The sequence below is a fragment of the Pyxicephalus adspersus genome, chromosome 2 (assembly GCF_032062135.1).
Source record: "Pyxicephalus adspersus chromosome 2, UCB_Pads_2.0, whole genome shotgun sequence".
Taxonomy (NCBI): Eukaryota; Metazoa; Chordata; class Amphibia; order Anura; family Pyxicephalidae; genus Pyxicephalus; species Pyxicephalus adspersus.
This window is the reverse complement of record NC_092859.1, coordinates 75314029-75338133: the sequence shown is the minus strand read 5'-3', so window position 1 is coordinate 75338133 and position 24105 is coordinate 75314029. Positions and strand designations below refer to the sequence as shown.

General features: G+C 36.8%; 1 protein-coding gene across 1 annotated transcript in view; it reads right to left on the bottom strand.

Moving 5' to 3' along the window:
• The window catches only part of SNCB (synuclein beta), a 47824-nt gene that overhangs the window by 13566 nt on the left and 10153 nt on the right, over window positions 1–24105 (bottom strand). Inside the window, exons 4-6 of the mRNA XM_072401040.1 lie at window positions 21872–21913; window positions 19462–19580; window positions 2828–2917 (exon numbers count right to left, since the gene is read on the bottom strand). Of these exons, the coding sequence (XP_072257141.1) occupies window positions 2828–2917; window positions 19462–19580; window positions 21872–21913 (251 nt within the window). The remainder of the gene's footprint in view (window positions 1–2827; window positions 2918–19461; window positions 19581–21871; window positions 21914–24105) is intronic.

Genomic DNA, 24105 nt, shown 5'->3' with positions numbered 1-24105 from the left:
AGCATAAAGGACACACACGCAGGATCAGATACCCGGAGCTGTCTTATAAACGGGTAAGTGTCTTATTTTAATTATTTTTTTAAAAATCGGGGGTGGCTTACTTAATGGGGATGTCCTAAAATCGGGGAAACACGGTAGTACTTGTAAAGGTGATTATCTGCTGAGTTCATATATTTCTATGGGTGATTAGTCGACTGCTTGTTAGAGAGAAAAATATTATGTTTAATTTAACAGCTTGAGGAAACCAATAACACGTTCTCTCCTGCTTTGGGCACCTGCGGGTCCTCCATCCCTGAGGCTTACTTTGTTGCCAACATCTCTCCTCCGGCTGGGCACACTAATGCTAATCCTGCGTCTGCACCATCTGCTGGTCAAAACAGAGCAAGCAGCAGTTCTTCTAAACTATACCTTTAATGCAAAAGAATTCTTGCGGGATCATGTTCCCTCTGGATTCTCTTGTTTTCCTGGCATACTGTTGTTTGTTGTGGCGAGTTCTGACGTTTGCCAGTCTTAAAACTTTTCAAGAGTGCCCCCAGCCTAGGATTTGATTTTGTGTTTTGATTTTACCTAAACATCTCTTTGATTTTATAATCAAGAAGAGGCAGGTCTATCATTAACAGAGCACTAAACACCTAGGACTAGTCTGTGCAATAAATGGATCAATAAACTCTCTGCATCCACCCTTCATGCAGGAACTATGTAACTGAACTGTCATACATGTAGTAAGAAGGCCAGGGGCAAAAGTCAGTGGTTACGGAAGGCAGCAAGAAATTCAAAAAAGGGAGCCATGTTCCCTTTTACTGTAAAACTTATTTATACAAATATGTTTTTACTGTGCCTAATGTCTTACTGTCTCTGTAAAAACCACATTCCTTTCCCTGGTGTCCAAAAAATGGGAAAAAAATCTACATTGATAGCAACAAAAATCTGTCAGGAATTTACTCCACATACTATCTGATACTGAACAAAAATTATCTAAAACTATCTGAAAATATTTACCTGTTAACTATTGGGCAATATATGTAGTCTCATCCAAAGGTACAAAATTCACTATTAACCATCAAGGATCAACTGAGCAAGTTGGCACATACGCTAACCTCGTACGCTAACAAATAATTGGCAAGAAAACTTAAGTACGGTTTAGGGCCCGTTTACACATATTCAGTGCTACAGCACATACAGTATAGGTAGGTAAACATTCATAACATTGTATGTTCTCTGCACTAAGTTAGTTAGAATTGGTTGTCCAATGCACCACAATAGCCCCTTAATTATTTTTGGCAGTGTGCCACAATGCACTATAGAGTGTTGCCCTGCACTACAGCACAGTGTGTTGCAGGAGTAAGTTGGGGTGCTATTTAAAATGTTTAAAATCACCACATGTACGTAAATGAGTTCTTAAGATTAGCTGTGAGGCCTTGTGTTAGTGGTCTCAGATACTATAAGCTTCCCTAATAAATGAAAATACTCCATAGCTACTCAAAATTTTTATAATAAAATGTAAATGCAAATACAAAATTGGAGAACTAATGTAAATTAGTATTATGTATTATCTATTATTTTTTTTACATTAACCTAATTAGTAAATTAGGTTAATGTAAAAAAAATAATAGATAATGTAAAAAAAAATCAAATAATAAAATTTAACACTTTCTAGTATAAAAAAAAGCTTTGACCCCTTTAATAACTGTATTGTTTGTAAGTTTTACCATATTTATAATAATTCAATTAAATACTTTATTTTCTAATTTCCACTCTAAGTTTGTACAATTAAGAGTGAAACTTTAACCACTAAGGAAATTCACTGTTCCCTTCCTAAACACTTACTGTCCAGATTCTAGGGGTCAGTAGGATATCAGCAGTCACTCTTCCTAGCAGCCCAACCTTTTTTGGATGCAATATTTCAGGACTAGTATTGATGATTTATTGGTGATTTACTCTAACATAATTCTAGGACAATGCAAACTCTATTGTTGGTAATGAGGTTAGTGTATACTACATGCAGGCATTTTGGGGGCACTGACTTGTGATTTGACGTCCATAGGTGTTGAAACAAAGTGCATAGTGAAATCACTATTAAAGACTTGTCAAAGCCAGTCAACTTCTGCTAAAAGCAATAATAAAGCTCCTAGAAAGCACCCAAAAGTGACAGCACTAGCGTTTATCAGCACTTCCAATGTGTGAATGAGCTCTTCAAGTTTTAATCAGACAAATGGTGAACAAACTGCTATCTCTTGAGACATTGATGGGAGACATTTATCAAGCAAATTAGTGAAACCTTTAGACATGAATCAGGCTATCTATCCTTTTGGAAAGTCTATGTAACATTTTTTACTTTTTAATTGTGACCTGTGTCTGTAATCCTGGTCATCCAACTGGAAAAAAAATCGCACAGGTCTGTGACAGATTTATCATTGTACAGATGACAGATTTTTGTCCAATTAAGAAGCAGTCAGGTTTGTTCTGCTTCTCACTGCTGCTGTTTTGCATTGCCTTGGCATGAGAAAGAATTATTAAATGTCCCTACACAGTATGCAGTAGGATTAAAATAACTAACAATGGTCTCCAAATGAATAAATTTTTTATTTATAAACCCTATACCTCTATAACTGCAAAAAATATATTTACTCCTACTGTATAAATAAAATTGTACAGACAAGAATAAGAATTATATTAATGTATACCATACCAGTACAGTCAGGCATGGCATATTTACCAGCTATAAAGGGGTAATAAAAAGAATGATGTGCTTTTGATTATGTTGTATGTCTATCTTTTGATTCCTCTGTAATTATTTGAATATTAATTTGTCTAGTGACAGTCTCACCTGAGGGGCTTCCTCATAGTTCTCCCCTTCTGGCTCCAGCAAAGGTTCAGCGGCGGGCTCTTCCAAAGCTTCTTGGGCTTCTTCCTCAGGCTAGAAAGACAAAAACACTTTTTAGTACTGGCTTTTTTTTAGAAAATGTATCTAAATTAGTGACATGAAATCTGTTCATCACAAAGATGAAAATTCATTCTTTTATTCTCAACAAAAGTTTAATGGACTGTAAAGGACAATTCTTTTAGAATTCCAGCTATGTCATATAAAAAAGTGTGTACAAGACATTTAAAGCACTATAATAATGCTAATATTTGTATGGTTACAAAGCTCTTCTGCTTTGTAAAAATATCCAAGTGACTGATTAGTACACAGCTTATAAACATAAAAGCACAACCTTTTCGGTAAACTGTCCTTTCTTGTGTTAAATAAGGAGGCTCCAGTTTCAGCTAAGCTCCTGCTGCTTTTTTGGGGAATCCAGGCTACCAAACACTCACCAGACATATATGCCTAGGCATGGGAAAGAAACCTTATCTCAGACAGTGTGGGGGACAGTAAATTTGATTGTACATGCTCCCTACAGAATTGAGAGTGGCAGATGCAGGCAGGGGTAGTATGGCATGGATAACCAGAACTTTAGGACACAGTTCATCTCCTTCTTCATCCTTGTCATGGCATCACTCGCAGGACATGGAGCTGTGGCCATATTCTATAAGTGTGACTTGTCCAGTGGCACAGAGCTGTTCAGCTTTTTACCACAGACCTGACCAGACCTAGAAAGCAACTTGATTTATTTTCATGTCACAGGGAACCACTGGGTATATGTGAGGATGCAGCCATTTTTCTTCTTCTGTTTCAGCATTTCCATATTATATAGGGACAGAGTGGGTGGTTTTGTTTGCCCTACCCCTTTCTCTCAAGGGTATCCCAGGAAGCCTCAAGCATCCAATATCCTTTCAAAGGGAATTCCTAGTGCCCTTTCAGGACCCTGATCTCAAGATCCTGTTGGATCTAGTGCATGTCCTAGCTGCACGGTCTTGTGCTTCCATGAGTAAGCTTAGCCAGCTTTATTTCCCAACATAACTCTTCTCAACTTAGCATTCCCTTAAACAAAAGAAAGAATGAGACGTCTATTGTCTTCTGTTTTATGTTTTACACTCAGTCCTCTTATGGACCACTCCCTTTTACAATTTGCTATATACTTTGACAGTTTTTGATTTATCTAGGAAAGAAATTCGAGTAAAAGCCAAATACCTAAAGGACAGCATGTGTAATGAGTTCTCAAAGATAGTCTAGCTCTGCCAATTTGTCATGGAAATCTCCCAAAATGCTCCATCTGCCCATGCAACATTCAAAACTCTTCCTAAACTTACAATTGGATTCCACTGAGACATACACTTTGGACCAAACAAAAAAGTACATTAATGTATAGGTTTTCAACTGTTCCAATAATCAGAAAAGTCTCTATAAATGTCTCCCTAAAATAACTGGAGTTAGTGGCAGCCAGCATAGGATACTTCGTTCCAACTTTCTAATGCCTGCCCTGTTAGTATGTCCCATTTTTCCATTCTATGTATTATGCCCTAACTGTCCAGTACTGTGTATTTTCATCCAACTGCCTAGTGTTTTAGAGTGTAATGCCCTGAGTAGTGTAATAGTGTGATCAATGTGGTGTAACAAGTGAGGCTTAGTTCACATTAGCAGCAAAAAACTGGGCCATTTACTGTTCCCAAGTGACTACTGGTAACTGCTGGGCACTTGGGATTGGTAACAGGCGGTAAGTGCTGGGCTTTTTCAGAGCTAGCGGTATTTTAAGCAGCAGTGGTTCCTGGTGAGAGGAAGAGGAAATTCAGCAAATGCAATCTTACTACCAGTGTGATCTCATCCTAACTTCAGATGTGTCCCATGTTGGCTCAGCTTCCCTCTTTTTTCTGATGCCAACCGTAATGTCCAGCGCCGTCTTGCACTGTACATGCATGAGATTGAGCGCTTTTTTTCCTTTTTTTACATTATGAGAAAGCCTCTGAAGATGCATGAGCAGAAGGAACAGCCCACAGCCTCTTGGTATATGTGACACAAATATCCCAGGAGGCTGCAGATTTCTCCCTCTACCATGGCAGTAAACACGGAAGGGGAGAGGTCCTCCCCCCAAAAAATGGAAAAAAAACCAAAAACTAATTTTTTCATTATATAAAGGGAATATAACTTTTTTATATAATGTTAAAATGTGGTGATGCTTTAAAAGCATCATGCATGTGATAGCAGATGAGAGCAGGACAGCCAGTGCCCCCCTCATTACTGCCCATATTCTAAAAAAATTATATAATATAATTATTAAAGATTATCCACAGTGTGTAATGATGTCATCGGCAGTGCAGCCTAACAACTCGCTGTGATCAAACCTTCAGATCTCCTAAATCGTTGGTGACTTGAAATTTTTAGGGTACCCTCATAGCTACTAGTAACTAATTTCTTTAAAGAATTTTAAGAAAAAGGGGTCACAAGTTTAAAACTGAAAATTGAACATTGGGGTTGCCGTTTCAAAAGATGGTATGTCCAAGAGCCCAAAATTGAAAATACAATGTATGGACCCCCAGCAACACTTACATACTAAGAAGCATTGGGGTGAGGCTCCTAAATTTAACCTACCTTTCACAGAACTATAATTGTCATACTATGCTACCCTATTTGCTTTTCTACATTGAACCCCAATTTCTCTGGAACGGAGAGGTGCAGGGAAAAAAAATAAAGGTGCAAGTGGGGGACATATGTGGCTTACACCCCCTAAACCTTCATTATTATGGCCATCATTACAACATAAAACAATTTTGTCCATCAAAACACACCTCTCTGTTACACATGACTGTACACTTCCACTACCTGAACCCCATTTTGTTTTAGTGGGCAGAGTTTATGTTCCAATGATGCCATAGTGATGAAATTGTGGGAGATGGTAGACACAGATGTTCCCACACATTTTTGGTTTCTTATACCCCCCATTCCAGGGAGTTCAAGTGTTAGAAGGGGGCAGTAATGTGTAACAGGACAGCGTATTTTGATGGGCAGAGTTTTTTATGTTTTAATGATGCTATAGTAATGAAATTATTGGGGGAGTTAGCCAAAGGTGTCCCCCACTTGCACCTATATTTTCAGTTTCATACACCCAGATGTTCTAGGGAAATTGGGGTTCAAAGAAGAGAAGCAGACAGGGTAGCGTAGTTTGACAGTTTGTGACGGGTAGGTATACATTTAGGGGCCCTACCCCAATGCTCTATGCTATGTAAGTGTACCCGAGGGCCCTCTTTTGCATTTTCAATTTAGGACTCCTAGGTGCTTTTTCTTTTAAAATCACAAGCCCAATGTTGTATTTTCATAGGATTTTATTATTGTGACCCCCCATATCTTGAAATTCCTTAAAGCTAGGGGGATGCTATTTTGGTTACTAGTGGCTATGAGAGTCCTCTGTGTACCCTGAAACTTTTAGGTTAGAGAGAGGAGAGAAAAGGGGCAATGAGTGTGAATAGCCATTTTAAAGAAGGATATCATATATGTATATTTATTTATTTATGATATCCTTCTTTAAAATGGCTAATCACACTCCTGGCTCCTCCTCTCTCCCTCCCTTTCCTTTTTTCCCAAACTCGCCTCTTTGTTCCTTTTGTCCCCCCTTCTATCTCCTCATTCTTTTACAAAACATAGTAAAATAGATATTAGCAGGAAAGGTGAACAGGCTGTTATCGATTTGGTTTGTATAGTAAGAAGTAATTTCAGTTGTATATTTAGAAAGTCCAAGGGACTGCAGTTGGTATAGGAAATGTTCTCTTTATTGGTTGTTCTATATGTTCACTCTTCTAAGTTTGAGGATTTAACAACGTTTGTTATCTGTTGTACTTTACATCTTCTAAAGCTGTACATTGCATTATGGCTTGGTCTCTGCTATGCCCTTCTCTTTCCCAAAATAAAGAATATTCCAATAAAATCCATCTAATATCACATCTAACCTTAATAGATTACATAGAAAAAAAATATTGTTTTGTACGCCTCCTTCCAACCGATATATGAATTACTGCCTAAGTAATGAGATTGTATTGACCGAATCACTGGACATAAAAGCCGGAATGTGAAAAGGAATCTAGAGGTATAGGAGCTGAGGTGCCTAAAAATAAAATTGTAATAATGCAACAAACGTAGCATTGCTCACTTTGTAATAGATATGAAAATACCAAAAATATCATCTAATTGGAAATAAGGTTAGACTATCTATTGATAATCTATTTAAAACAATGCTTAACTAGTCTAAAATGATTTGTGCTCCTGTACACACATCAATATTTGTTTGATCGGTCAGAAATTACTTTTGAATAAAAGCCATGGCTGAATGAGTCAAGAAATCAGTAAACTTAATAGATGTTTTTGGTTTGGGATTTTTATTCAATTTGATCATTATGGTCAAAATGATGATGATTGAATAATGATCATATTATTACAGGTGTGCCCACCTTTAGGCTATGTACACATATTATATTATTGTCACCAGAAATTATCTTTCCAGATGTTTTTCAGTAACACCAGAATGAATGAATGCTGTATACACAGCATTGTTCAATTCTATAGAAAGTAGAGGATGAGCAAGAGGCATCTTCACTGCGCTGCACACTGCATAAGTACAGCAGTTGTCTCCAGTTATTCATTGATCTGCCAGGATGGACTGATGAATGCCGAGGGACTGCTGTACACACTGAATTTTTGACCAAGCCAATTAAGATTGTTCTTTTTGAGCAACAATCATCTTTCCTATCCTGTAGAGAGGAACAGCTTTTATTACTCCCTAATACAATAAAAGATAAGGTAAAAATTCACATGTATAATTATACTGTACTGTGTATGTGAACATCAATGTGTATTCTTTAATGCATCAGTGTCCCCTGTGACTCTTCCTTTTCAGTTATTTGTGCCATTTCCATTCTTTTACAGCTTTTTCTCGTGACGAACACTTGGATTAGTCACTGAGAAAGGAACTATTATTGCAGCAGTTCAAACAGACTTAACAGACCTGCTTCTTTTGCAAAATGGTAGAGTATGTGCAGGTATTTATCATTGTCCAGCGGCACCATTACACTAAATCACATAGGCTTGCTTTCTGTTGCCAGAGGCGACATTTTCAAGCACATAATATCTGTACATGGCTCTTGAACTTTAATCTATTCTATGAAAGTGTAATAAATAAAATGTAGTTATATTAAATAGTTTTTGTTTTCAAAATTGCTATACCAAAGCAAGAAATGGTAACATGTAAAATGTGCCTAAAGCAGTACAGTAAATAAATCCTCAAATTGATTAGTGGCAAGCAGGAAATATAAGACTGTTAAAAGCCCAGAATGTAGCAAAATATATAAAAATAATAAATATATAAAAATAAAACAACAAAAAATAAAATATATGAAAATCATTTCAACAAAAAAATAAATGTCTACTACCTAACTGCAACCAAAGGCACATCACACCATACCAGGTCACATCTTTCCAAATATGCACGGCCCTAATTTTATATATTCTTACAAGTTCATGGGTTGTTCCACTATTTTACTGGATAAAGCAGTTTTTTGCAGAATGACCATACGATTGTGTCCTGGGTGATTGGTTCTATTCTATTCATTCTATTCTTTACCTAAGTTCCACAGGGCATATCCTGCCTGTAGCCTCCTCCTGACACCAATGGAACAGGTGAAAATGATTGTTCAGTTTCAGAGGCAAGGTAAATAAAAAATATTAAAGCAGGGCTTTACCCGTTGGGGGGGCAACAATCCATCTGGAAATGGACCACCATTTCCTAAAGCAATTTGCTGAGTTTAACGACCACTAGCAACCAATCCAAAACATGTTTTATTTGCTCAACTATCAACTTCTAATTTGAAGTTATGGTGACTGCACAACATTTTTCTTTCTGCCATTCTAATCTGATTGGCTGCTGTGGTGTACTGCACATTATTGCTTTTGTGCATTATGGTATTAAGTCAAAGCCTTGAGCTAGATAATTATGTAGTAAATGCTGTCAAGCACAGGTAATACCAGCATGTTTGAATGGAAGCAAAAATGCCCATGGAAACATGTTGTCTGATTGTTTGATTGTAGTTGTGTAAAAATTCATTTTTCTTTCCATAGTTTTTAAGATAAATCTAATGCCATTGGGTGGATACCTTCTACAGACTAATAATGCAGAAAACACTTACCTAGAAACTTAACTGATACACTCTCAGATTCTTAGATTAGGAGTGACCTCTTTGTGGTGAAAGCTGAGAATTGTCCTTGTATCTATTCCTGTAACTTAAGGTACGCGGCAGACTGGAGCGGGCCGCCAGAAACAGATATAAGCATTGGGCAAAGCATCCTCATTGCCAAGTAAACACACTGATCTATGGGCCTCCTCCCATCTTCACACCAACCCGTACTGTTTATATATATCGTCACTGCACTGCAGCTCTTGTTCCTCTGCTAGAAAAAGTGTGAATGCATTAATCATGTCTGATAAATCAGTGAATGCTGGGGGCTAGATACGAGCATTTCAATTAATAATCATGTTAAAATGCACCACAAATCAATTATCAGCTCTCCCCTTTCTGCACCTTGTGAGAGAACTGTGAACACATGCACATATTTGCTATGTTTAATGTGAATATAGTCCACGATATTAACATCAACGCCAGATTACATTTCAGTTTTACATCTTTTTGCCTTTCATTTTTCCATCTGTATACTCTTATGTTATGATATTTTTCTATTTTATACTGATGTTTCTATTTGTTTAATACTAAAGAGAAAATGTTTTCCTTATGGCACTACAGGTTATCCTAACCAATTTATAATGGTGTAAATATCTGTAAGCAGAATTGCCTGTTTAATTTTCAGCATTGTTCTAGAGTGTTTGGTATGCAGTTAGTGTCTAATCACTTTATATTTTTTTGCTCCAACATAGCCAAGCCTACAAGGATTCTCCATTTATATATTTACAGGGCAGTGCATGGCAAGAGTACTATGGTTCCCAAATCCTACCCCTTGTACTCGTCATGTAGTTAGCCTCTATGATTTAGAGGTAGTTTGGTTAAAAATAAAATTTGCTCTGTTTAATGTTTGCAAACCCAAAACTGATAAGCAAGTAATGTGAGATTCACTAGAATCAATGTATAAATGATCATTTTATTTTAAAATACATGATTGTGCTACCAGTGAAATAACTTCATTTGCCATTATTCTTCTCTTGCTAAGTTTACTGATTTTGTTTTGTCTCCTTATACTCCCCCCTGTTAAAAAATACCCCTGTAACCTCCGCAATTACTTGAGCCTTAGTTAACACTACATTACAGCACAGTGCAGGGCAAAATGACACAGAGCAGTATTTTTGTTCAGTATATTCAATTCAAGAATTGTATATATCTGCTAAATCTATCTATGTATCTCTATCTCTTTTTTTTCCCCTAACACTCACACGGAGGATAATTTATTGACATCTTAAATGTTTCATAGAATTCAACTCAGACTGATTTTTTTTCTCACTTGCTCAGAAGCACTTTGCATTATGCTTTGCCATATGGGGCTATGTTGTTTCTGTCTTTGTTTAATCAGCTAGTACATTCCATGATACTGGTACATAAAGGACATATTCTATATTGTGTTTTATAAAATGTAAAACCATGATACCCACATAACATTAATGATAATTAATAAAGTAAATCTGTATTGATATAGACCAATTTATGATGAACACATTATGCTCTAACAGGCATTATAAAGTGCCTGATCACACGTATGATATTAATAAATTCCCTCTGGGTAATTCCTTCCCTACAGAATAGTAATGCAAAGGTTGTCTCTCTCTAAAATGGGATAGGCCTAATGTAAGTCCACTCATGCCCACATAATAGCAGTCAAGGCTAGATGGACATAAGGTGCTAAAACACATAGAACTGCAATATAGAATGGGGTTACATGAGTTCTTACACATTGCCACAATATAAAGTGTTTTGTGAGGCATCTAGGCACATAATGGTTCTTATTATTCAGTATTCATATAACATTTTTGTTTTCTTACATTGATTTGTATTTATATCATGTGTGTGTTCTAGATTTTCAGTAATGCTCATTTTTCTACCACTGTGTGGCAGAACAGTTCAAAGCTTTTTCAACAACTTAATGAAAAACACAGAAATAGAATTTGATATTTCCCTTTAGCAAAACAGGGAAAGGATTAAAGAGAAAGGCTACAGTTGAGATTATTTTCTTCTCTAGACATCCTGGTAAAGAGTAAAAGGTGAATATTTACATGTTCAATTCTTTCCTAACAGCTACTGGTAATAATATTACATTTACTATACATGCTTGACATTTTACATGTACCTATATTCTGTCTGAGGTTTATTACCTAATAAAAGATGCATTGAACCCTTTGGGGTCAACACTGGATGGAGTAGATAAACAGGCACGTTGACTGCCCAATAGACTAGTAATGAAAAACGAAGGCACATTTTCTATCACCCTACGCTGAGAATTTATCCAAATATTTTTCAATATCGTTCTTCTTATATCGATTTTAATGATCACAATGCACACCATTGGCCAATTTGAAAAGTCTAAGAAATTTTGAAACAATCCAGTAGTAAACATACCTCAATGCTACTGTGCTAATTGTAAATTAAAAATTTTAAACTATCATAGGAGCCCTGCCTGTTTTACTTATGTATTAGAAAGATGCTGCTAAGAAAATGTAAAAAAAAAAATGAAAAGACAGAGAATAGAAAATTTTTAGGCTGTTGTGTGCTCTGTCTCTAGAGAACCCAAAAGATGACACATAGCAGGCATAAATGGCATTTGTCAAGCTCTCCTAGGTAAGGGGAACATATCTAACCTACCAGACCAGTACACCATTCCATCAACCTTTGTGTCACTTCTAGCCTTTTCTAGAAATCTACTCACTGTAGGTTCAATTTAAAAAAACATTTAAGGATATTGCATTTACTGCGTCTATACCCTGCAGTCAAGGAAACCTAGCCATCAATGGATAGGAAAATGCAGGCACATAAATTACTGTCTCCTCATGCCTTGTAATATATACATTGCACAATGCAAAATGTCAGGTTAGTTTTTCGCTCAATTTTTTTATACCTACTTTCCTTTGTATTTTAGCTGCTGATCGTAGCTGTAAGGAGTGAATAGAGGACTTTACATAAGGCTTATACAATATATATCACACCTGACAGTGCTATTCAGATGCTATGAAAAAAAATACCCAGTACTTTTGTAAGTAGAAAAGCCATAAGTGTCTATTACTTTGCTTCCTTGCATATGACAGTGTTGGACCTTGATGATTGGCAGGCACATAGAGTGGGATGACCATCCTCAGTCCTGTAAGCTCCAAATGTGGAGATTTAGAGCTTAATTACACAGGACTACTTTTGTCCTTTCAAGCAGCTAAATCAAAAAAAGAAAGGATCAATGGATGTATAAGAATTTGCTACTGGAGGCCTAGGCATTAAAGAAATGCATGTCACATACTGTTTTCAGTAAATGTTGCCCATCTGTTGGTCTGCATTGTTAAATTTTTTTTCAAATTAGGGCACTTCTATGGGATTTAAAAAAATGTTTATATATTATAGTATGTATGCTTTTGGACAGTTGGTGAATGAATTTATTATCTTCCTTTGCTTCCTTGCACACACAGAGCAGATACAGAGCAGAACAACATTTCATCATAACTGTATAGAGTTTATAAAGTTTTATATATATCATTATTGTCAACTTCGTTAATTGCTAACAATTTCTTATAGTGTCTATAGTGGTGTAATAAAATATATTGCCATCAGCAAAGAACCTTGTATGACCCTATAATAATGTATGTGTCAGTTACACTCTTTGTGTATGAGCTATGGCAAACCCTCCCTGTGGATGATATAATAAGCAGGGAATCCGCTTTAGTACACTAAGCTCTACAACATATCAGTTTTTTTTGTTACTAGCTATCATCATATTGATCAAATGGTAGGGGAATCATTTTTCACTGACACATATTTTGCTATTTGAATTTCTGCTCCTCTACAGATTTAGTATACTCCCACGGGACTTTTTAATACAGGTTTCTATTGATTTTTGTTGCGAGCTCAAACAAAGTGATTAATGACTCAGCAGAAGGGAAGGAATGAAAACAGTAGTAAACTTGTTCACTATTGAGTCTTTAAAGCATTGCAGTTCAGATAGCAGCATTCAAAATGTTGTTAACCAGCAAAGTGAATATTTTCCAAAAAGGCCTATGTATATTTGTGGTCAAAAATTCAAATGCCAAGGTGTCTACAGAAATGTGTGATAACTAAAACTGTATGTGTCTATGTTGCTGCCTGGGACATGTGGACACTTTGTATTGTATTTTCAAGTGATTGGGGCCTTTCAGTCTCCAGGGAAATGCAGTTGGGAAATGAAGGAATGAGTTCTGCTATGGATTAACACTTGGAACTCCCAGCAAGGGACAAGGATGACAGATTTGAGCAATTTTAAAATGACTGCTAGATTGTAAACTCTTCTGAGCAAGGTCCTCTCCTCCTCCTGTGTCACTGTGTGTATCTCTCTGTCATTTGCAACCAGTATTTAATGTACAGCGCTGCATAATATGTTGGCACTATATAAATCCTGTTTATTATCATTATTATTAATAATAATAATAATAATAATAATAACAAACAATTTATTTAAGCTGCTAAATGGGTGAAGGAGTTCTGCTTTGTTTGAAAATTGGCTTTAACATGGCATTGCATGCAATATTGGTACTGCCCAGATTTCCTGGACTGCGTATCATGTGTTGTGTGATTTGCGCACTATTGATCATAGGCATCTTATATCAATTTGTACAGGCAAATTTTTATCTATTTGAATCTGATTGATGGATGTTGGGAATACACTCAACTGCAATAGCACACATACAGCATATATCCAGACCTATAGGTCTGAATTTTCACAAGAATGAAGAAAGCTCTTTCTTTAAAGAGTGGTGGTAATTTAGCAGCAACAGAAAATGCAATTGAGATTAGGTATTTGTTTAGCCTTTCTGCCATTTGACATGCTTTTGGTACAAAATTAATAAAGATATAAATTTGGGGAGAGAATTTATAGACACGTTTTCTCATGATTTTTTGATTTAAATAATTTCTTTTTACATTTTAGCTTAACATGTGTTTTCAGATGTGCTGACCATAGTTTAGTAACATAATTGCAAAGGTCCAGTCCAAGCAAACCTGTTCTTTTAATAGGTGATCTTATGAGTAGGTGCTCTTGTAAGTCCTTGACACCCCTGTCTCACAGGAAGGATAATGGACCTAATTCAACCTGGAAGAGGAGCAGCAAGTGCTTGGTTTTTTATTTTTTAACGAAAAAGTCAAGTCAATTCAAGATGAAGTTGGGCTTGAATAGAAAAAAGAAGGTTTTACACCTCCCTAAGGTGCAATTTGGCCAGCCAATATTGGCCTCATTACTAACTAGGAACAAGCAGTCACAATGTACTGAACCCCAAATTTCTATACTTGTTCCTGGTCAGTGACAAAAAAAAGTACAAAGTATTTGCATCAACATAACAGCCAGGTGACTAGTAAGTAAAAAACAGTGAGTAACTGCATTCTATGTATTTCATTTAGCGCAAGGTACCTTTAACTCTATATCAGAATGTCAACTGACTGCAATATGCATTTACGTCCTTATCTAAAGCACATAGCACAATACCACATGTTGGCATTTTATTATTGCTGTCAGTTACTAATCAGTAACATAAGAAAAAAGCATTTGTTTTACTGTAAATATTGTGAGCTAATTTTTTTAACTTCCTTTTCCTCTAAACATTGTTGCCCACAGAGTAGAACCTCATTGTTTGATCTGCATAATAAATACATCTTATCATTATTCTAATATCACACAAGTGGTACTATTGCTGTGTTTGATTTCCATATGAAACAATTTTCTAACAATAATATACTGCTATGAACCCAAACCGTGTCAAGCCTCTGCAGACAAGAAAATTCTCATACATCAGGTAAAACAACTCAGCAGATCTTAAGCAGTGTAAAATCAGTGAACATGTCTGTGTTCTGAGCATAATCAGAAAGAACAGAGGAGATGGCCACTCAGATATATCTGTGGGTCACATGCACAGAAGGATTTACAGGATCAAAAGGGGACCTTGGGTGAGGGGGGCAAGCCTACTCCCTCCTACCACTGAGCAGCGCTGCATACTACTTTCTGCCATGGCTTGCTCTCATCCTGGCAGCATAAGCTGTGGCCTCATTTTCTCAGCTGTTGCTATTTATAAACTAAGCTGGAAACAGTCCCCTCATTGTCTGAGAAGAGCGTGTATTCTAAGATCTCTTTTCTTACTGTTCACAGACAAAAGACATAACGTGTAAATGGTGTACATTTCATTCTAATCATCTTTTATATGCAATACATTAGCTACACTTGACAATTGGTTATGCATACCTGTGTGGATTTGACACAGTGTCCACTCTAAAATAATATCTATTACTGATACAAAAGACCAGTACAGTGTAAAAAACTGTAAGAGGTACATTTCCAGGTCTCTGCATTTTTACCCCTAACCTCACAGTCACTGGCCCAGCATAGTGGTAATCTGTTGCAAGTGTATAGAAAAAACATTCCGAGTTTCAATGAAAGCAGCCAAAAGAATCGCTCACTACCTGACTCTACTTGGATAACCAGATGCATAGGTAAAATATCATAAATAATTCTTTCCTCTTTGAACCCTCCCCTACGAGATATGCCAGGTTTTTGTATATCCTTGTCCGGCTGCACATTAAGCACAAATTATCTATCTGCCCTAGAATGTACTGGATGAATAGACATTTACCCTGGTTTAGACTAGCAGTAAACCATAGCATTGTACTGCATGCTTCCAACTGAGAGTGGTTGGGAACCACTTTTTGCAATAATTTGTGTTGAGTTTGTGGTGGGGTTCTGACCATGTGATTGCTTTCCCACCTCTAGACGAAGAACTGCACCATCAAAATGTAACCCGTAAGCACGATGATCTGTGGTGCGGTGTGCCACTCTTGGGCACACAGAAGCAATATGCTCTGTGCTTGAGAGTGGTTGACAGTCCAATATTCCAGTGTAAGCCTGAAAAAGACCTTTCACAGGTCTCTATCTTGATTAAGTCATATATACTACACTATAGGATATTTGTGCCCATATATGATTACCACTTATGTGAGTTGTGTAATTTTCATACAGTGTCCAAATAGTTATATTACACTTATTATGCATGCAAACCTTACCATAAATTGTCTATTGTGAACAATACTAACAGTCTTTTTTTTGCAGGAATTGTTGCACACAGTAAAAAAAACAATATATGTATGAAAACAGATATTTATTAATAGTATCAGCTAGCTCTGTTGCACTAAAACTGTCTTTATCTCTAAAAAATGAGGAGGGGTTTCAGTAATCCAGCAGGGGAGGATTCATTGAGAGCTGATAATGCTGCATACGAGTCTATTCATCCTAATGGCTCTGTTATCATTATTCAAGATGCGTGTTGAAGGATATATAAAAATGTGCTGGAAAACTATACCTAGGTTTGACAGTATTATTGGTTGTAGTAGCACCAGCCCGTGCTGTTTCACATTTATGTAACTAAACAAGTGTTGAAAGGATCTCAGTAAGTTCCATATTCCCATACTTAAAACAGAAGTACATTCTGGCATAGTATACAACAAAAACTGGTAGTATACAACAAAAATAGTTATATTTATTGCCTTTGTCCCAAACACAATTCCCCCTTTTCACAGTACAATAGTGCTAGAAGTAGCCATATTGCAATTTTTGAGGAAGAGCTATATATGTCAGAAATTTTGCTCATGTTTGCACTGCAATTTGAAGCTTATCTCCTGCTCTTCATGCATCATAGAAACACAGCTTTTCCGCACAGCTGATATCTAAGCTGGAGATCTAACTCTGCACACATTTCCAGTTGACTCATACTCCACGAGTTAAAAAAAAACTAAAGCCGCATACATACGTGCAATATTAGTCATTGCAAGAATGAGTGCTGTACATAGAGCACCGTTCTGCTCTATGCAGAGGGGAGGGGGAGAACAACAGAGCGGCACCTTGCTGCGCGCTCTCCCCCCTCACTTCCATTAGGATCGTTACTCGTCTATCGTCAGTTGATCCGCCAGGACGGTCGTTCGGACGATGGACGACTGGCGCTGTACAAATGCCAGATTCTTGCCCGATATCAGCCCTGAGCCGATTATTGGGCGAGAATCGTTGGACGTGTGTACATAGCTTAAGTGTTAACATTTAAGGATTCTATTCCAGGAGTAATATTGGTGTGGCAAATCTATAGCTAAATTTTGAATATAGTTCCTCTTTGATACCACAGAACTTAACTGTGGTAAGTGTAACATACCTTCTTGTAAATAACAAGTCTGGCAGAAATCAACACCAAGTATAAAGCAATCCATGTATCTTTGTGCCTTGACAAAGGCATGTTTCAGCAACTAATAGCATCATATAATTGCTTTAGGAAACTCATTTTTTGCTGAACGTGTACAATAAGTAAATGAAAATGCCTGCTCTCATTTACACTTATTAGGATGGCAACAGATGTTGCTACCGTTACTGATGAAGACACTAAATACATAAACAGTAATGCAACCTATAAAACACATATCAGCTAAATATGAATAATCACCCTAATCCCTGCTGCTTACTATAGTTCTTGTGCAAATCCTTGTGGACTTTATAATCCGAAATATTACTTTAAAGTCCATTTGGAAATATTAGACAAAAAGGAAATCATATACATCATGTACATATGGACAGTCCAGAAACATGAACAAACATAACTAAACATTAACATATAAGAGAAATGTTCATCACTCAGTTCTTATACCTACATATATCTGTAATACCCTTGGATTAGGCATGGTGATGACTAATATAGACAGGGTTTTTGTCTTGTATGATAACAGATTGAATCACACACCAGCTGCCCTATATCTCCATTGGGACTGTGTTGGTGAGACTCTTATATCCAGGGGATTTAGGGTGTAATGCCAGATAAATAGACACTTAAAATACACATATGTTTATTGTTCTTTAGAAGACAATGGATTTCTGGCCAGCCATTATTGTAAAATAAAACAGCTTTGCTAGTCAAGAAAATCCCTCTGCTACATTTTGCATACATTCGAAATTACTGTTTCTCCTTTTTTATGGTGACAGACTGCAAAGAATTTAAATTAAATATTTTAATCATTTGGGCCTGATTTATTAAAACTCTTCAATACTGGAGAAGATTGACTATCATGGAGGAACCCGGGTAATCCAGTAAACCTGGGGTTTGGTTCATAACAGTATAGGGAATAGTCTCCCCTTTCCTGAAAATGATCACTTTTTAAATAGCATTTGGCTATCACAATTCACCCATCCATCACATTATGTAAAATATTGAAACTGAAAGTAATGATTAAAAATTAATACCATAACATACAGCCCAGGAAACATTTGTTCAGCAAATCACAAATGAAATTCTTCAATTCAAATAGACTATAAATAGTTTTTTTTCTCCACATTGTGCGTAAGTTCATTTTCATTGTGAAAGCTATGAATATTATTAATATTATTATTAATAAACAGTATTTATATAGCACCAACATATTATGCAGCTCTGTACATTATATCTGCATTCTGAATAGGCACAAAATCTTTTCTAGTCCTCCAAAAGTGGCCAAGGGAGCCAGCATTCTGAACAGATTTTTCAGGGATTCATTTTCCAGGACTTTTATTTAATAACAATATGAAATTGCAGCAATTCATACCAACTAATCAGAAATGATTTCCCATTCCCATTGACTTCTAGCTGGCTAATTTGTAAATCTATTTTATGTTCTCTGCCATCTATCTCTTTAAACAAAACAGAATTTTGTTATGGCTAATAAAACACTTCTTGATGCTGTAAGTTGTCATTTTTATTTTAGTTAATAAGGCTGGTTGACATTCACTATTTCAGTTTTCCAGAGCCGCGGACCACCTCCCCTGTACAAATCCCAGGCTCAGGGAAGTGAGCGGATATTGTCCCTGGACACAACCTGCCCACTCTCCCATCACAGGCTCAGATCTGCGATGGGCGAGTGGGTGGGGGTTATGTCATAATGACGTCACTATGGGGAGGTTTCCCCCCTTTGATTGACACCCAGCACCCCGCCCATGCCCGGTCAGGAGCCGGTAATTTTAGTGGTCTGCGGGACTGAAAAGGTTGGTGACCACTGTTCCAGAGGGCAGGTTCTTTGTGTGGACAGTGGTACTGGAGACAGCTACTGGGCACTTATCTCTGCCCTCCAGAGCAATCCCATCCCTCTCTGTCACTGTGGATTCTGTACCCTGCTCTGTGTTCTCTCTGAGTGCTTATAGTAACAAAAAACAGCCCTGAGACCCACAAGTGGTAAAAGTCTATGCTAGGGAAAACCCTACCAGGGGTAAGAGCCTTTTCTTGTCTGAAATGCAGTGATCACAGACAATGGCTTATTATTAATAATAAATGTGATTCAATCCCACACTGCACATCAATATTCATATTAAAGAAATTGTCACACCTTTATGTCTGTAGGGAATTCATCTTTCTTCACTAAGCCAGTGGCGGCAGCAATGTTTCCAGCTCCAGACATGACAGCCCCTCCCAATTGAGATGCCTGCTCTTTGGTCTTTTCAGCCACTGTGAAAACGAGAGATTGGAAAAACAACAAATATAAATGCTAAACTCTGAGCAAATAATTGCAAACACAAATGAATGAAGTATTTAATGTGTAGAACTTCCTCTATGCTCCTTGTTAGCCCTCTAATGTAGGTAAATGGTAATAGCAAAGAAAGAAGAAGGAAAGGGCTTTGTGGCAAATAACACATGTAACAAAAAGTTTAATAACCTGGTTACACAGAAATTTCTTTAACAGAGAATCTACTCATCTCATAAGTAATATCCAGAACAGTGCCCATAAAACAGAATGGGCAAAAAGGGGGTTCATAAACTTATTGGATGTTCTGAATCCCGAAGCGCTTTGTAAAAAAGGGGCTTCCTCAGGGGAGGAAGGACACCGGCTTAAGTGGCTGAGAGAGATATTTCAATCAAAAGAGTTGAGGTTGTGAGACAGTTCCAAATTTGTGAGATGTGGATCTATTCCTGATGATGAATGTGCTCTAAACACTTAATGATTTGCAAGTTAAACAACCACAGGAGGATGGTACTGTGATCCATTCACAGTATGCTTTGAGTAAATGCTGCTGGGAATTAGAGTCAGGGTGAATACAAATGAATGTAGCTCTGTATTATTTAATAAAGCATTACATTTTTTCTAATAAAGTTATTTTAATTACTATACTTTGACCTTGAATCACCCTGTATTTTATCTTTGTACTTTCCTGAAATGAACCTTTAGGTTCAGACCCTTGGCAGGAATAGGCATTTCCCATGTGGCTTCCGGTGGCTGGTACCTTGCCAGTCGCTTGGCTGCCTGCACTGCTGTACTGGTTCTTAAAGAACCAGCATTTGCATATTGGACAACTGGTAAATGGTAATTGGTATTAAACCACTTACTGCTGCTAGCATTTATTCTCTATCGGGCTGCTGTAGATGAGACACTAAGTAAATGGTAAGCACACTGAAACCTGACCACCAATTGGAACACTAATGATGCTTTGTGATTTGCCCTGTGCTGGATGGAAGGACAGTCATCATCTCTGTGTAAACTCTCACTACTTTCATGACCTGTATTCTACCCAGGCTTTTCTTTCTTTTCTCACAGGCTGATTATAGGGGAAATGAAAGAATAGAGGTTTAGTATGTGCTTCTGAGGTGGGGAGAAATTATATAAACCTGTTACTGCATGGACAAAGTACTTATTCATTTTAAAGAACAGCAATATAGTTTATGGCTTAACACTTGTGAGGTGCATTACGTAATTGTGCTGTGTTAAGTCATCCTAATATTATTAAATGAGCTGCAAGAAACCACACCTTATCCACCACAAAATAGTGTGATACCATGCATTAAAGGGCATTGCAACACAGGTGCACTGCTTTAGTGGGTAAGAGTGCTATTTAAAGGGAATAGAACTACAATGCATGAAATGTGCATTATCTACATTTGTGTGTATGTGTGTTCAAGTGGAACTCTAGGTAGTTCAAATACACATATACGGATTCAGATACCAAATGTTTTGTAAGTAGCTTTTGGCTACTTTCTGGTTTACCATTAGACTAGATTCTGACCTGCCTCGGAATTGAGCAATCCTGCATGACTCCTGGCAGCTGGCAGCGACTTGAACCACAACCCTTTTACAATAAAAAACAGCATCTGCGGAATTGACAGCGAGCCCCATGTAGAATAAATGGGGGCAGAAGTGAGCGGTACTGTATACCTCATTGCGGCTTCCAATTATTTTTTATGGGGTTGCCACAGGCAGAAGCTACTTGTAGAGTCTCCCTTGAAGCAGCAGTTCACTGACATGAGGAACTGGTAACCCCACATGAATCTTATTTCTGAATCTGAATAGATACAACATGAGGAATTGTGCATATATTGCACACAAGAAACTACATACGTTTTTTTTATTTTGCCCTCATGTGCACTTTCAAGCCACATCCATGTCATAACGAAGAGAAAAAATAAAAGTTGAGGAGGTAGGACATAATTATAAAACAATAATGTAGTAGAGGAATGTGAAATATTTTACATTTATTTCCCTTAATGCTGAATAACAAACAATGGAAGGCCTGCTGTGCATATATCTGCTTTGAATTCTGTATGTAAACATACAGAAGATGAGCAGTAGCTACTTGTATTAATTGTATTATCTCAGCCTGGACAATCTCAGTGACCCATTAGCTTTTGATCCTGTTATGATCAGAGCTGGCTGGAGATGCGTGATTGCCTGAGGTGCCGTGTCACACAGATTAGTACTTTGTGCAGCAGCATTGAGAACAAAGCTTGGAAAAGAGGGTGATACTGACCTGAAGCCACTCCTTGTACCACTCCATCTCTGGTTTTGCTTCCTACAAGAAAAGGAAAATGAAATAATGATGTTTTCTGAATATACATAAATAACAGACAAGTCATTTTTATAAAGTACAGACAATGCTGTACTAATATGGTTTAGAAGAAAAAAAAAACAGAAAGTGGCACCTGCACAAAAAGGATAAAGGTTCCTTGCACAGCACACTTCACTATGTTGACAAGAACACCCAATGATATTTAGGGAAATAAAGAATAGAGAACAAGCAATATTTTTTTGCATATTAAACTTTTTCATCATTTTACCTCATTCGCTAAGAAAAATAAAAATTCACTTTGAAATGAAAATATTCCGAACTTTTACTCCACCACGTCTCTTCTGCACTAAACCACCCTGCCAGGATTTTTCACTAAAGGATTTAGTTCTATGTTAAGTACATCTATGGGGAAGGAGGTTATATTTCTTCAAAGTACCAGCAGCTATAAAGGTCAGTGAGTGCAGGTCAATATAAAAAAAATTAATTTTTTGTTATATGTAAATACCTAAATGTCCACTCTCTGGCCATGATTACCTCTAAATCATTTTCACAGTCAATACATTAAAATTGTTGAAAAAAAGACTGCAGCTTCTGCGTGTTTTTTAATTTGACTCCTGGCATTTGTGTATGAGTAAACGGACAGGCAGTAAAATGGGGATGACCTCTTCCTTCCCTGTGACCCCACCTTTTGGATTCCAGGTCTCTCCAGTTTCTCCATGGAGCCCCAGATCAGAGAAAACACACTCAGAAAAGCTAGTTGATGGCACATTGAAATAATTGGACACACAATCCCTCCTACATGCAGAGAAGAGCTTAGATGCAAAATTAGGAATTAGTCTGTTTCGCTGATGCATGCCATTCTTAGGGTTATCATGTTTCGTATATTTTCATTTGATATAACATCATCTTTTACAAAAAAAATGTATAAAGAGTTTATAGTGCTAGTACTTCATTTTATAGAGTGTGCATTATATGTTTGATCAACAGTTAGTTAAATATCATACAATATACACATTTCCATTTATTGTACAGAGCACCTAAAAATATATGAAAAGTGATGGTTTTAAAAAAACCCAAAAGCCAAAAATGCCCATTATACTGAGTGTTAAAAAAATGATGTGTTATTGCTAGCTTAATAAATTAGGGCATTCAAATAAAATATTTATTGTTAATGATCTGCTATATAAACTTTTAGACGTCGGTTTATAAAGCAGTGAATCAGACATTCACTAAAAAATATTTCCTGGTGGAGAATCCTCCAGGTCCATGTGTTTCAATGACAATAAATAATTGTTTGCCAGGGACTGTTTTAATGAATGCCATATTCCCTGTTTTAAAAATAGAGCCATTAAAAATGTCTTAAACTGCACCTGAACTTAGGAACACTTTTGCTAAATCTATAGCTGAGCTCCCCTCACAAAGACAATTTTACACATTTAATTTGTTTGTGCATCTCAAGCTGATTATAAATGATAATGACTGTTTTGAATCTAGTATATGGGATTATTTGTTTTTAATGCAGAAAAGCAGCAGATCTTGCTTGTATTTTGCACCAAACTACCATTTTCTTGTTTAGATTAAGTAAGGAAAAGTTATAATGTGTTGGCTGCCTTGAGCCTTTCTATGCTCAATTCAAAAAGAAAACACTGCTAAAGTTGGGCTATAAAAGCAAAATGCTAAATAGACTTTATCTTGCATTCCTTGGGGTTGCCAGTACATCACAAACCCAATCCTGCCTGCCATAACCAATTGGGTCTAAACCTCAGATGTGCCTTTCTAGTCTTTACCAACCACTTTGCCAATTTATTTTAATGTGATTAAAATGTCACTATACAATAAGAACAAAGAATTTTTATATTGTTTTATACAGTACCCAGTAATGGAAGTACATTCAGATTATTTACTAGTAAATGTTTAATTGCACTTTTTACTGCAAGCTGTCTACTATGAATCTGTATGTGGACTAAGTTATCACATTGTCGTATCTGTTGAGTATGATCTGTTGTATAGCTCAAATTCTCCCTTTCATTCTCTGCACTAAAGATGAAGAATCCAATAGTTTGCATTGGGTAAAAATATCTTTTTTTGTCCTCGGACACTTTGATAAACAAGTTTTAATGTGAGTGTGGAACGTGGTACTACCAGCCGTATTGTAAATCTGTATTATGTTAGATCCTGCATGCTTCCAATTTAAA